The sequence below is a fragment of the Mytilus californianus genome, unplaced genomic scaffold (genome assembly GCF_021869535.1).
Source record: "Mytilus californianus isolate M0D057914Y unplaced genomic scaffold, xbMytCali1.0.p SCAF_4, whole genome shotgun sequence".
NCBI classification, from domain to species: Eukaryota; Metazoa; Mollusca; class Bivalvia; order Mytilida; family Mytilidae; genus Mytilus; species Mytilus californianus.
Genome location: NW_026262690.1, coordinates 15,508,183 through 15,523,466, shown reverse-complemented (window position 1 = coordinate 15,523,466; position 15,284 = coordinate 15,508,183). Strand labels below are relative to the sequence as shown.

General features: G+C 34.0%; 1 protein-coding gene across 2 annotated transcripts; it reads left to right on the top strand.

The window, feature by feature from the left end:
* The first annotated feature begins 2,196 nt into the window (after window positions 1-2,196).
* Window positions 2,197-14,850, top strand: LOC127737559 (uncharacterized). 2 transcript variants are annotated; one of them, XM_052248389.1, is made up of 8 exons: window positions 2,197-2,429; window positions 5,880-5,966; window positions 6,845-6,979; window positions 7,949-8,512; window positions 9,045-10,488; window positions 11,873-11,905; window positions 13,223-13,351; window positions 14,094-14,850. In XM_052248389.1, the coding sequence occupies exons 1-8, from the start codon at window positions 2,427-2,429 to the stop codon at window positions 14,702-14,704; spliced, it is 3,006 nt and encodes a 1,001-aa protein (XP_052104349.1). In that variant the 5' UTR covers window positions 2,197-2,426; the 3' UTR covers window positions 14,705-14,850. The 2 variants fall into 2 exon arrangements, with proteins under 2 accessions (XP_052104349.1, XP_052104350.1); XM_052248390.1 differs by lacking the exon at window positions 6,845-6,979 and having other exon boundaries at window positions 2,221-2,429.
* Window positions 14,851-15,284: the final 434 nt, after the last annotated feature.

The window sequence follows — 15,284 nt, the reverse complement described above, 5'->3', positions numbered from 1 at the left end:
TCTTGGTAAAAGATTACAAAAAGACAACAATAATGTATACCTTCGTCAAACTTATTCGAATTGTGTAAAACATCATAATAAGCAAAAAACGACTGAGGTAAAACGTGTATCGGTACTTATCCATCCTTTCCTTTCAATGCTTATAATTTGAGCGTTCCTGATGAAGGTAAATCCAGACTGAAAGCGCTGCGGACCAATACAATTTATGAAGTTTTTTTTGCCTTCTTCTTCTTCATTTATTATGTCAAATTTAAGTTATCGTCCGCTTTCTTAGCATTTTTGCGGTAAACAAAATGCACAGAAAATTTAGGAACGGACACTTCGTTTTCTTTATAATGATTTCGAAAGTTGAAACCACTTATAAAACAATACTGGAAAAACCAAAACTACCATCAATTAAATCAAGAAAAATGAGAGCATTTGTCTTAGGGACCTTTTGTATGATAAATAAGAATAGTCCTGTATATTGCAAGATTTAATTGTATTAAAAAAAAGTATAATTTTATACATTAGAAATGTGCATATTTACCAAGACCCGGATCTACACAGTATGGTAAGAAATCATTCAGTTATATGAGACAACGCGACTTTGGAATACACTGCTAATTGAAGCCAGAATATGATATCATTTGAACATTTCAAAAATTATAGATTTATATTGTGTGGTCGACAAAAATATTTCTGGAGTGTCTGCAATTACCAAACTCTGCTGTCTCTTGACTCAATAGTACTTTTGCTTTCAGCAATTCCAAAAAATGAAAAATGCAGTATAAAAACTTTAAAATGAAATAAGAATGCGAAGTCATATGTTATAGGGCTAGCCTTGCTATATGCTTTTCTCTAATTCTTAGCCGATTTATCCTTTTCCCGACCTATTGCTTATATTTATTTAATCAACGTGTGGTTCGTTTGATCTAAGTTCTTCATTGGGCAAAATTCAATCATGACGTCAAATTTTGCTTTCTTGCTGTCTAATTGTTGTCTTTCGTTGTTGGAGGAATTGGATGTTGTAAGTTGGTAAGGTCTGTTGAACTGTCTAATTGTTTTGTCTTTCGTTGTTGGAGGAATTGGATGTTGTAAGTTGGTAAGGTATGTTGTACTGTCTAATTGGTTTGTCTTTCGTTGTTGGAGGAATTGGATGCTGTAAGTTGGTAAGGTCTGTTGTACTGTCTAATTGTTTTGTCTTTCGTTGTTGGAGGAATCGGATGCTGAAAGTTAGTAAGGTCTGTTGTACTGTCTAATTGTTTTGTCTTTCGTTGTTGGAGGAATCGGATGTTGTAAGTTGGTAAGGTCTGTTGTACTGTCTAATTGTTGTCCTTCGTTGTTGGAGGAATTGGATGTTGTAAGTTGGTAAGGTCTGTTGTACTGTCTAATTGTTTTGTATTTCGTTGTTGGAGGAATTGGATGTTGTAAGTTGGTAAGGTCTGTCGTACTGTCCTATTGTTTTGTCTTTCGTTGTTGGAAGAATCGGATGTTGTAAGTTGGTAAGGTCTGTTGTACTGGTTAATTGTTGTCTTTCGTTGTTGGAGGAATTGGATGCTGTAAGTTGGTAAGGTCTGTTGTACTGTCTAATTGTTGTCCTTCGTTGTTGAAGGAATTGGATGCTGTAAGTTGGTAAGGTCTGTTGTACTGTCTAATTGTTGTTTTTCGTTGTTGGAGGAATTGGATGTTGTAAGTTGGTAAGGTCTGTTGTACTGTCTAATTGTTTTGTCTTTCGTTGTTGGAGGAATCGGATGTTGTAAGTTGGTTATGTCTGTTGTACTGTCTAATTGTTTTGTCTTTCGTTGTTGAAGGAATTGGATGTTGTAAGTTGGTAAGGTCTGTTGTACAGTCTAATTGGTTTGTCTTTCGTTGTTGGAGGAATCGGATGTTGTAAGTTGGTAAGGTCTGTTGTACTGTCTAATTGTTTTGTAGCTCCATGCAATCGTGTTATGTATAATATTATTCATTGACAAGCATTAGAAGACATGAAACACCGAACAACAGTTATTGCTTTCCTGTTTTACTTACTTTACTATTAAATCATTTATTTATATATCGAAGGTGAATAAAACATATTTAAACCGTAGACTATAATATTTCTTTGTGTTTATTTGTTAATATTTTGTTAATTTAGGATATTGTTATAATAATTTATTGTTTTAAACGTCTAGTTAGTCGATCCGGAACATAACACAACATTGATTTTTATTGTACCCTTCTCGTTCGACTTTAATTTTAAAACAATATGAAACTTAAATATAATTATGTGAAAGGAGAGTCTTTATTTGACATAACAATACGAAACAAAGACTTGCAGAATGCTTAATAGTTCGTAAAACAACGAATACTTAACTACAGAAACTAAATACACAACAAAAACGAAAATGGCGAACGCATCAGAAATAAAAAAGTTATATTAATGGTTTTATAAGCAGTATATAGAAATGGTATGTATTATTTTTCACAATTTTATTCAATTAAAATTTTCAAAAGCAAAAATCTATTAAATTTGATGTTATACATAAATCCTATGTGTATGTTTTGGCACAAATAAAATATGTCCCGGTTATGAAGCATTTTATTTTTACATAATACTGGATTGGAAAACATATTAGGAAATATTGACAAATGTTAAACTTTATAAGCCTCCATGAATCTCGCCTTATACCGTTCTCCCACAATTAAAAAAAAAGATGATTAATCCTGGTATCGAATACATGATAGCAATAATACATATGTTCTTCTATGATCTCCATCAATCTGTGTAAAACTTATGAAGCGTAGCCAATCTCGACAAAACAAACAGGAAAAAACAGCAAATTGACTGGGACACACGATGAAAATGAAATAGATGCTACAGCTGAAAAGAAAGTTAAGTTTATTGGAAATATTGATATGAACGTATATATATATATATATATATTATATATATATATATATATATATATATTAGGGAGTCTGGATATGAAATATGTTAGGATAAAATAGACCAGTCTATCCTAATTTCTACAACATTTGTATACAAATATAATGTATTGCTTTCAAATTCATTTTTATTTACTAGTTTCAAGAGGCTTTTTTTCTTTTAAGAAAACGAAGAAACGTTTTCAAAGCATGCTCAATAAATGGTATTTATGCAGTAACAAAGAACTTGTTATCTTAATTCTAGATTTCAATCAGCAGAATATGCTCTACATGCAAATTATTGTTTAGACTATGTAAATTTACAACATGTATATATATATATATATATATGGTGTACTAATTTTTGCACCTTTGGTTGCGGTATACCATCTTTTCCGCAAGTTTATTGTTTTCTGTTTGGTATTAAATTAATAGTTAAGATTCATTTTGTTACATCTGGTGATCCGTTTATTTGGCAATCGCCAATGGCAGTCAGCAGGGTTTAAGAACATCCGTTGTTCGCGACCTGCTAGTAAAATGCGTTTTGTTAAAATATACTTTTTCACTTTTTTTGGTCTTTTGGAAAATGTTGTTTGTGCTGTATTTAGACCCCCTCTACCAAGAAATTTGTTTTGCATGCACACGTATAAAAATTGCGGTTTTTATCCAACGCAATAATAGGATTGAACGTTGTTTTCAATTTAGACTTGTTTTTATATATATATATATATGAAGACTGTATGTTGACCTCTAAATGTCCTTTTGGTGTTTGTGTCGCTGGGTTGCTGTATAATTTTTAGCTCATGTAGATGGTTGATGCTTTCTCTTTCAGAATACCCATATTACGTAAATGTGGTAATTCATTCGACAATAATCTGCTTTTATAATAGTCTTTAATCCTAGTAAAATAAGACACAGTATAATTCTAAAATTGTACATTTTAAATGTCACCATTTTTACTGTAAGCTCGACATAGAAATTTTTGATAGAGGTATCATGTATTGATAGGCTGACAGTATCATCCACTAAGCAACACTTCTAACATACTTTTATTGTATGATAACTAAGAGGGGGAAAAAACGTTGGTCTTATTCCAAACTATTATATTCAAAGTGAACTATCATTCTATGACACAATGAAAATTTCATTTCAAAGATAAAATTGGATATTTAAATATTTGAATTTTCTCCCCCATTTACAATCTGCCATTATCTGCTCAAAATATGATAACAAATGTAAATACAAGATATTGACAAATAGTTGTCAAATTCCAGGTCTCTCGTGAATTTCAAAGAACCACAAATATTGTTTGACACTTAAATTTTGTCTGATTTTGAAATACTATGGTTTAATGTAATAAATAGAAAAACATCTGTATTTGTCAAACACTACATTTTATCTTCGTGTGTTGACAATTTTAAAACGGTAAGTGAATTATATATGTCAAAATTATTTGAAACAAAATACGAAAAATAAGAATTAAAAAATCGAAAAAAAACAAAGAAAAACGGCACATGTCATGCATGCAAATATTTAAAACTCTAAATACATAAGCCCAGTATTCATTAATGTCACAAAGGCAGGGATGACATGGGCGAAATGTTCTCAGAAACCTCTTCTTGCGATTTCATGACAGCTTTACTACATTACTATTTCTTTATAAAACAGTTGCTTCCGTTATTGCCTTTCAAAATCAGAAACTAAATGATTACAAAAACTGTATGATATAATTGTTTGATTCATTAGTCGGACAAACATAAAGTCTTATTCATAAGATCCGGAATCGGCTTCAAAACATTCAGAGATACATTAATTAATTGCTATTATTTTACATTTTCACAGACGAGTTACGTATGATGCGGGTGTTAATTTCATACCCGAACCTTATACTAATTCATTTCGTCATCTTTTAGACGGGTCACGTCTTCAGAGGACGGCATTATAGGTATGTTGCTGTCATACCCAGACCTTATACTAAACTATTAAATTCATTTTAACATCTTTCAGAAGGGTCACGTCTTCAGAAGACGGCATTATAGGTACGTTGCTGTCATACCCAGACCTTATACTAAACTATTAAATTCATTTCGTCATCTTTTAGACGGGTCAAGTCTTCAGAAGACGGCATTATAGGTATGTTGCTGTCATACCCAGACATCTTTCTATGTTGTGATGTTACACTATTGTTTCAGATAAGGGTGAAGGTTTGGTACCATTAAAACGTTTACACCCGCTGCAATTGTTTGCACCTGTCCTAAGTCAGGAATCTGATGTTCAGTAGTTGTCGTTTGTTGATGTGGTTCATAAGTGTTTCTCGTTTCTCGTTTTTTATATAGATTAGACCGTTGGTTTTCCCGTTTGAATGGTTTTACACTAGCAATTTTTGGGGCCCTTTATAGCTTGCTGTTCGGTGTGAGCCAAGGCTCCGTGTTGAAGACCGTACTTTGACCTATAATGGTTTACATTTATAAATTTTGACTTGGATGGAGAGTTGTCTCATTGGCACTCATACCACATCTTCTTATATCTACTTACACTAAACTATTAAATTCATTTTGACATCTTTTAGAAGGGTCACGTCTTCAGAAGACGGCATTATAGGTATGTTGCTGTCATACCCAGACCTTACACTAAACTATTAAATTCATTTTGACATCTTTTAGAAGGGTCACGTCTTCAGAAGACCGCATTAAAGGTATGTTGCCGTCATACCCATCCTTATACTAAACTATTAAATTCATTTTGACATCTTTTAGACGAGTCACGTCTTCGGAAGACAGCATTATAGGTATGTTGCTGTCATACCCATCCTTATACTAAACTATACATTGACTTTTACTAGTTTTTCCGACGGGTCCCGTCTCCAGAGGACTGCATTATAGATATGTTGCTGTCATACCCGGACCTTATACTAAACTATGAAGAGTTGTCTCATTGGCACTCATGCCACATCTTCTTATATCTATATACATTGAATTTTACTTGTTTTTCAGACGAGTTACGCCTACAGAGAACGTTATGAAAGGGATGTTGCTGCCATACCCGGACCGTATACCAAACCATTCCCTAAATCAATAAATGTAAGTTTAGAACTGGTATCCTAAATATCGATATATTAACGGATATATAACTGAATATATATCTGAAAGGGTTAATTCATGCATTTTTTGGTTACAAAATTGTGAAGAATTGCTACGTATGGCCCATTGCTTTTCTTCGATACGAGAGTGTATCCTTTTATTAGTTTTACTTAATCATGCAATTCGTATTTTTTTTTTTATTTTCATCTTTTTATTAAAGAACTAATTATCTTTCGGATCGGACTTAGTATTAAACTTGATTTCCTATTTTTTAGGTAAAAAACTTAAAAGCAAGGGCGGCTTTCCCTTCCGACAGGATTCATTTAAATAGATCAATGTATCATTTTTTTTTTAAATTGAACGTATCTCTGAAAGTATAACATTAATGCTACTTATATATCTTTTTTTCATATATTCGAATGCAGTTTAACAACTTTTGAATGCATACAATTTTTTCATAAAAACCCAAAAGACCGCCAAAATTATGTAAACTAGCTAGTTTCTTAACCTGACTCTTTTCCAATTCATTAAACTAAGGATTAATCACATTTTTTCTAGAGGTTATTGGTGTGTTAGCTGGGGCAGTTAACTCACAACTGGACTTTTATGTCAAGTTTGTGAGTCAGCGACTCAATTTACACACATATAACTATAATATATTATTAGACCTCGTATAATGGACTCGTGTATTTTAAAATCTGGAACACCCATGTACTGAGATCAGTTGTACTGTAGACGTTCATATTATAAAACACTCGCTGGTTAAGATAAGTTTTAATATTTGGGACTCTCGTGTGATTAGAATAGTTGTCCGACATTTTATGGCTCTGTATGGATATGTGACCATAGTTATTAGTTGAATGATAATTAATCCACAGGCACATACCGCTAAAGATGTATTTAATGTTCCTAAGGAACCGGCTGTTATCTTAGACAAACAAATGTACCATACAAATGAACAATTCGAGGATGGTTATCCTCAAGACAAAGTATATCAACATACTGGAAGTGAGGTAGGTATCTGTGCGGAATTTAGACAGATTGATTATGCTGAAGAAGTTAAAAAATACGTTTTCCTTCGATCGTATCATCTACTTTCCGCACATAAAACATCGATAGAAAGAATTCAAAACTCTCCCTCGTTTATTATTATTTGGCATTACGTCATCTTGCTAAAAAAAGGTGACCAAAGACTCAAATGGCCAGGTTGTAATACTTATAGTTTTTAATTTCAAATGCGATAGAAAATTTCACTGTTGTACTATTTGCTATTTGCTGATAGCTATAGGGAAAGGGCATAAATACTGATTTATATAAAAAATAAATAATTAAAACTACATTCCCCCATCACATAAAACAGACATAGATTTCATAGGTGCTTGGGGACAGAACAATTTTTTTTTAGCCCTCCCCCTTTTTTCCAAAATCCGTTATTATTTTGTTTTCTGTTAATTTCGATTATGTTCGCGTTTTTCTGTATCACATGAACATAAATATACTAGAAATAACTTGTATTTTCTATTTACTATCAATTCCAAGTTTACTATCCACAGCGGTCACTGATATATTATATACATTTGTAATTTGTAATTTGTAATAACATACGGGCTAAGAATCCGTTTGTCATACTGGTAGATGCATACATGTATTCAAATCACATATATATTAACATTGGACAAACATAATTTCAAGAAGCTCAAATTCAAATTCAAATATGTATTATTCCAATTAACCCAGGTCCCACAGGGAGCAATTATAATTAGATACATATACAATATCACATTCATTGTACAGTATAATATAATGTGACAGATATTTTAATAGATACAAATAAAATGCAGAATAACCACAATTGGATTGTTTTGTCCAGCAATGTAGGTCGGGGTTCACATCACCATCATCATCATTAACATTATCATTGACGATTTATATACTTTTTTTAGAAGAGTATATAGAAATATACTTTTTTGATTATGTTACAGGCAACGTATCTTGACAAGAAGCAGGTAGACTATAAGAAAGACATTCCGTTTTACAAAGACATAAAGACAGGACCATCGTATGTAAAACCTCGTGAACCGATATCTTTTCGCGATAAAATAAGCTACCGGAACCAAGAGGAATGGGAGAGAACAAAACCCCCCGGACAGTACACAAAGGAAGGTGACTTCATTAAAGAAAGTATTAAAAAAGCACGACAAGAACGTATGGCAAAAGAAAAGGAACTGATTAGTAGGAGAGAAAATTACAACTCAAAAGGTCCGCTTATGTCAACCCGTCTTGATCCTCCACTAAAAGATGGATATGAGAAAAACGCAAAAGATGAGTTTGGTGTTCCCAAAGAACCTGCTATAGTTTTGGACAAAGGTTATCCAGATATTTCGACCAAGTTAGGAGATGGGGGATTTTACAATGATTCAGGCATACCAAGCGACGTGATTGGAAGCATGAGTCCACGAAAAGGGATGCTTGGCAAAAGCTTCGGAAAACTCGATGTTGCAGACGAGATTGCGATCATGTTACAAAGAAAGGGAGCCGGTGTGAAGGTGAGACACAACAGAGGAATGGTAGTCGTAACATTATTCTTAAATAACCTTTATGTATAGTTGATATATATATTCCAAAACGATAGAACTGTGTTCGGTTGTTTGGTGGAACTAGTTTCAAAAAATATGCACACAAATGTATACTAGTATTCAATTTCTGCAGCCCTGTTCAGTTTAGGAATGGGAAAGAAATGCATGTTTATGTGGCTCAATACATATATCTCAAATGCACAACCTATTTTAAATTTCAATCATTACAAAATTCAAATATGTTTAATTCCTATGACTACTTCAGTATATTTTGAACAAATACGAATGTTTTATAAACTAATATAATATTTTTAACACATTTATCTTTCAAAAAAGATTTTAGCATTTACGATATCCCATTTTTATAGTGGAATGTGAGCAAACAAAACAATATTAAAGTTCATGTCCCATACATATAGGGTTCAGATTTCATAAAACAAACTAGCAAATAATGTCACAATATTAAGCAACTTGATTTTTAATTCTTATTTACCATTTTAAGGACCAGGAAGATCCCAAAGCCGTAGGGGGTCCTGCTTCAGCGATCAGAATAGATGACTTAAAAGATGATTTTCTGATATGTGAAAACTGTAAACGGGAGTATGATGAGAAAACCCATATACCAAGAGTTTTGCCTTGTCTTCATACATACTGTCAACGTTGCCTAGGTGATATTACACGCGACTGGACAGTTGCATGTCCAACCTGTAAATCTCAGCATCATATCCCGGGAGACAGTGTAGCTAACTTTCCAAAAGATAACACCAGACGTAGCCTTCGTGATTTTGTCCATCTAAAAAAGAAAGGACAGCGAGTTGCATGCAGAGATTGTCCTGATTCAGGTGTTGCTGCTTTCTTTTGCAAGGACTGTTACTCTTTTATGTGTCATGAATGCCGAAAAGCCCATCTCCGAAACTTTATGTCAAGAAATCATAACATTGTTTTACTGGATCAAATTCAAAACTCTGGTATTGAACCGTTCCTACGAAATGAAACTTGTGACCGCCAAGGTCACGATGGTCAACCATTAGTTTACTTTTGTGTATCCAAGACATGCAACAAACCCGTTTGCAAAATGTGCACTGTCTTAGAACACCAGTCTGACCGAGGACATATGGTAAGGCGACTAGGAGATGCATATGAAGACCACAAAGAGCAAGTAAGTAATTTGGTCAAACAAGTAGAAGATAAAATTACTCTTAGCAAAACAGTGATGATTGAAACGGAAGACGAGATGCGTAATTTAGATAAGAAACAGACCGACATTACCAAAGAAATAGACCATGAGATCGATGAAGGGGTTCACATGCTTGAAGTGCGCAGAAGAGAACTCAAAGATACATTAAAAGACAAATGTAAGAAAAAGAGAGGAGTATTGCAGTCACAAAGAGAAGGATTGAAATATAACCTGTCGCTGATGTCATCTGCTAAGGAGTTTACAAGTCATATTATGACACACAGTATGCCTGCTGAGTTTGTGATTCTAACAGACACGCTACGTAATCGTTTGATCTTTTTAAGAGACAATCATATTGACGCCTGCCCTTTAGAAAACTCGTTTATAGCCTTTGATAAAGACAAAATGGGGGCAACGTTTAAACAATACATCATTGATATGGGGAAGATAAGGTCAACCGCCATTTTCCCTCCAAAGACATTGGTGGAGGCTATGGATGTTCCAGTTGAGAACGAGGCCGAAGTCTTGAAAGTGTTTCTCTACGACAGTAAAGGAACACCACAAAAAGATAGTTTCGATTGCGTGTTGGTAGACATCAAAGACCCAAAGGGAAGAATGCATCCGGCGACAGTGGAAGATTCCAAAACCTTAGAAGGGTGCTACAGGGTTTATTATACAGCAAACATGACTGGAGCACATATTGCTTACGTCCGAGTCCTTGGGAGACTTGTAAGAGAAGAAGGATTTCCTTTCCTGTCCAAGTCTCCAGGTAATATTGACATTATGATTTGATAAACAAAATATAATATTTTTATGATGATTTTTTACAACCACTGGGTCGTTTCATTGGCCTTCCAATTGTTTTGATTTGAGCGCACTGACGAGTTTTATGTCGACACAACGTTCGCCAGGCGTTCCAAATAAAGGTATGCAAGGCATCTTTTGTGAGTGTTTATAACCGCTTGGGCAATGCGACTGCTGATGGACGCTTCACCGTCATAGTAGTGTCGACATAAAATAAAATATGCTCATTTTCTTTAAATTAACTGTTTATAGAATGTTGAACTATTCGAATCACTTAGGTTTTTTTCAATCCCCAAGGTGATTGTATTATCCGTATTTGGCACAACTTTTCGGATTTTTTTGTTTTTAATGCTTTCAGTTTCAAATTTGATTTGAATCTCTAACTGTTTTGATTCTAGCGCGACTGATGAGTCTTTTGTCGACGATACGTTCGTCTGGCGTACCACCTCTTTGGCCTGATATGATCTTTGATGAGTTTTTACAACCACTGGGTCGATGCCACTGCTGGTTGACGTTTCGTTCCCGAAGGTATCACCAGACGAGTTGTAAGCACTTGTGTGTTGACTTGGAATATCATTGACATGTTCATTTTCTGAAAATATACTGTTTATAAAATGTTGAATTATTTGATACACTTAAGTTTTTCTATACCCATGCATAGATTGGATAAGCCGTATTTTGCACAACTTTTCCAACGTTTTGGTTTTTAATGCTCTTAAATTTCGGATATGGTATAATCGTCCAACTATTTTGATTGGAGTGCCACTGATGAATCTTATGTCGACGAAACGTTCGTCTGCCGTATCAAATTATATGCCTGGTATATTTGATGATCGTCTCTGATGGTATAACCAGCCTAGTACTCTACACGTTTGTGTCTCTGATGGTATAACCAGCCCAGTACTCTACACGTTTGTGTCTCTGATGGTATAACCAGCCCAGTACTATGATTGTCTCTGATGGTATAACCAGCCCAGTACTATGATTGTGTCTGATGGTATAACCAGCCCAGTACTCTACACTTTTGTATTGACCTGAAATATCATTAACATGTTCATTTTCTGTAAATTTACTGTTTATAAAATGTTTAATATTCGAAGAAATAAGATTGTTCTATCCCATGGCTTATATTGCCTTAACTGAATATTTGAATATCATTTTCGGAATTTTCTGTTTTTAAAGAGCTTTTACTTCGAATTGGGTGTGTCTTTCGAGCACAACTAGTAAGATTATTATCGCACAATGTTCAAAGCCATGAGGGAGAGCATTTCGCTACGGTATAACAAACTTGTTTTATTTTTTTCCTTTATAAACAAACCTTTATCAATGTACAATTATTCTATTTTCAGGAGAGATTGATAAAAGATTCGGGGATATACTATGTAAGTGTTAAATTGAAACAACTTCTCTCGTATGCTCAGATATTTTTTGAAATGAAATAAGATAATAGAAGGTAAAACGTACGAATTTTACAGCTCTCGAAGTGCTTTCCTGGGTTAAACTTCATAGCCAGAAGTGTCAGTAAACTTCAACATGAATCGTCAAAGCCAGAATTGTCGGTAAACTTCATGGGAACCGTCATATCCAGAAGTGTCGGTAAACTTTACCAGGAATCGTCAGAGCCAGAAGTGTATAAAGTAGATGGTTGGGAACCAAACGAATTCAACAAATTTTAAGAGACATGTGCAATGAAATTTCATTTACAAAGGTCTTTTTATACAGTGTAGCGGTCATAAGTTTTAAATTGCATTTACGCATGCCTTTTTTCATACAGAACAGGGGCTAGACAAGTTTGAAATTGCAATCACGGGTCTTTTAACACAGCTGGGGCGCTTAGCTTATTTTAATTGCATTTACACGTCTTTTTACATCTTTAAAAAAAACGCAATTTGCCACCAATATTTTTTTGGTTTTTCTCTCGACTATTCTAATGAATAATGAATGCAAAGGTAAACAGAGAAGGAATATACTACACGTTTATAGGCACGAAATTGGTTATTGTTACATTTGACACGATTATAGACATGAAATCTGTTATCGTTACACGTGACACGTTTATATACATGAAATTTGTTATCGTTATTGTTGACACATTTATATACATGAAATCTGTTATCGTTACACTTGACGCATTTATATACATGAAATCTGTTAACGTTACACTTGACACGTTTATATACATGAAATCTGTTATCGTTATTTCTGACTTATTTATATACATGAAATCTGTTATCGTTACACTTGACGCATTTATATACATGAAATCTGTTAACGTTACACTTGACACGTTTATATACATGAAATCTGTTAACGTTATTCTTGACACGTTTATATACATGAAATCTGTTATCGTTACACTGGACACGTTTATATACATGAAATATGTTAACGTTACACTTGACACGTATATACATGAAATCTGTTATCGCTACACTTGACATGTTTATATACATGAAATCTGTTATCGTTACACTTGACATGTTTATATACATGAAATCTGTTATCGTTACAATTGACCTTTTTTGTAGAAACGAAATATGTTATATTTACACATGACACGTTTATAGGACTGAAATGTGTTACCGTTACACATGACACTTTTATAAACACGACATTTGTTATCGTTACACTTGTCACATTTATAGACATCATATCTGTTATCGTTGCACTCATATCAGTTCATTTTCATTTTTGTACAGGTCCTGGTTTCCTGTTCGATTCCAGTACAGCTCATTCCGAACGAGAAGTTAGTGGGAATGGAAGAATGCTGAAATCTGACATCACAACGCTGAAAAAGAATACAACCCGCCATGTTAAAAAATTTAAAGGTAAAATGTACCGTCGATGTGATGCATGTAACTGTGATACTGTAAATGTTTTACGGCTAGAAAGACTTGATTAGTATTGTCTATTTTTTCGTCTAGTATCTAACTAGTGTCTCTTATTGAGTATAACAAGCAGACGACTAATTGCAGTGAATTGACAAAATACAGCTATGATTGGTTAAAACTCTCAAGCATTTCGTATATTGATTTCCTAGACTTTTGTATCGAGTCTTCCTGGTAGGGTGTTGTTAAGAAGGAATATGAACTCAGGAGGTTTTTCGAAGGCGCTTGACATTGTGCGTTTATTTGTGGATTTTTTTCTAAATTTTCAATAAACATTTAATAATCTAACACAAAACAATACTCAAAACAGAAAAATGTGCTGTAAATGTAATGATTTGACAAATTTAACAACTTCAAAGGTATGGTATTTTACCATTTTTTATCCATTTGTTCCAGTTTAAACTCCTAAGAACCTTGGTACAGGATCATTTTCTTAAAAGTTAAATTCCGTTTTGTTCAACACATCTTTGGTTATGTTACACAGTTAAAACTAACAATCCATGGTTATTTTAAGTAAATGATTTTTTTCTCTCTCTCAAAATTTTCACCAGATTTTATGAAAACATATTTTGTTCGATAAATACCTCAATTTGCTATTTCGGAGCGGCAATACACCTAAAAAGCTTTGTCGATTGCGTCTCCATATACCTTTTACATTTTCATATTGATGATCTCGTTACAGCAGGGAAGGCTTTCCCGTGGGACGACCCTTCTCAGGATACTGGAAGGACAGAAAAGGGAAAACTTTTGGATGAAAGTGATGCAAAGAAGCTACGTAAATATTGTGGAGTAATTGGAACACGGCCATTTAGGGACACGGGCCGGTATTATTATGAAGCAATGATTTCTTTCCGTATACATGTCAATCTGGTTAGAAATGCCTTAATATTTGAAGTTGGTCTCGGCCGTTGGGATAGTATCCACGCCAGCTTTTACGTTGGCGCACAGTCATATGCATGGTCGTTTTCAGCAGAAAGATGTAACGAGCATAAACAACTTTGTCACAAATTCCGTCACAAGAGGACGCTTTTGTTGCATTCTCCATTATCCTCGGACACTGCTGGTACTGTGATGACGATGACATACGGGTTCTTAGTGGATGTTGACAATCGTCAGTGGTCTATAATTGACAACCTCAGCCAGAAAATTCTGTATAGTTTCAGAAATCTTGACTTTAGCGAACCACTTTGGCCTGTATTTGGCACTTACAACCCCTATTCTGCACATGTAGAGATGCATCTAAAATCAGGAAGCTCTGTTGCTAAAATACCTGCAATTGCTACATTGATATAACATTAGTCAACAAAGCACACTTCCTTTTTTCTTTTCACAGTCACGTGTCTCATTTGAGTTTTTGATATATAGTTACTTAAAATATATTGTAGTTTGTAAATATAGTATAAGACTATAAATAAATAGATTTGTATTTATAAAGAGAATATAGTATATGCATTTTTTTAAGTTCCAAACATGTCAAAACAAGATTTTGATTGATGACAAACAGACAAAATCAACATGGAGAAGAATACTGTACACAAACACTGTCAGCAGGTACGATCACCATTTTCATGAAACTTAACATACAATCTGTTTCGATTCAGTATTGAAATGGTTAAATAGGATAGCAGGGTGAATAATTCAGACACTCGTTCTGACATTGGCTCCCCCTTGCTCCATTTATTCATTAGTATACAGAAATACGGCAATTGCCGCTTTAACAATAAGTAAATACGACAATGGTAATAGAAAAAGAAGATGTACCTGAACCAATCCAAAAGACATAGAGAAAGTAAAGATCCTCACAACACCCAGCTTTCAACGAAAGAATAAAGAATGTATATATCACTTCAACATATAGTCAAGATCAACAATT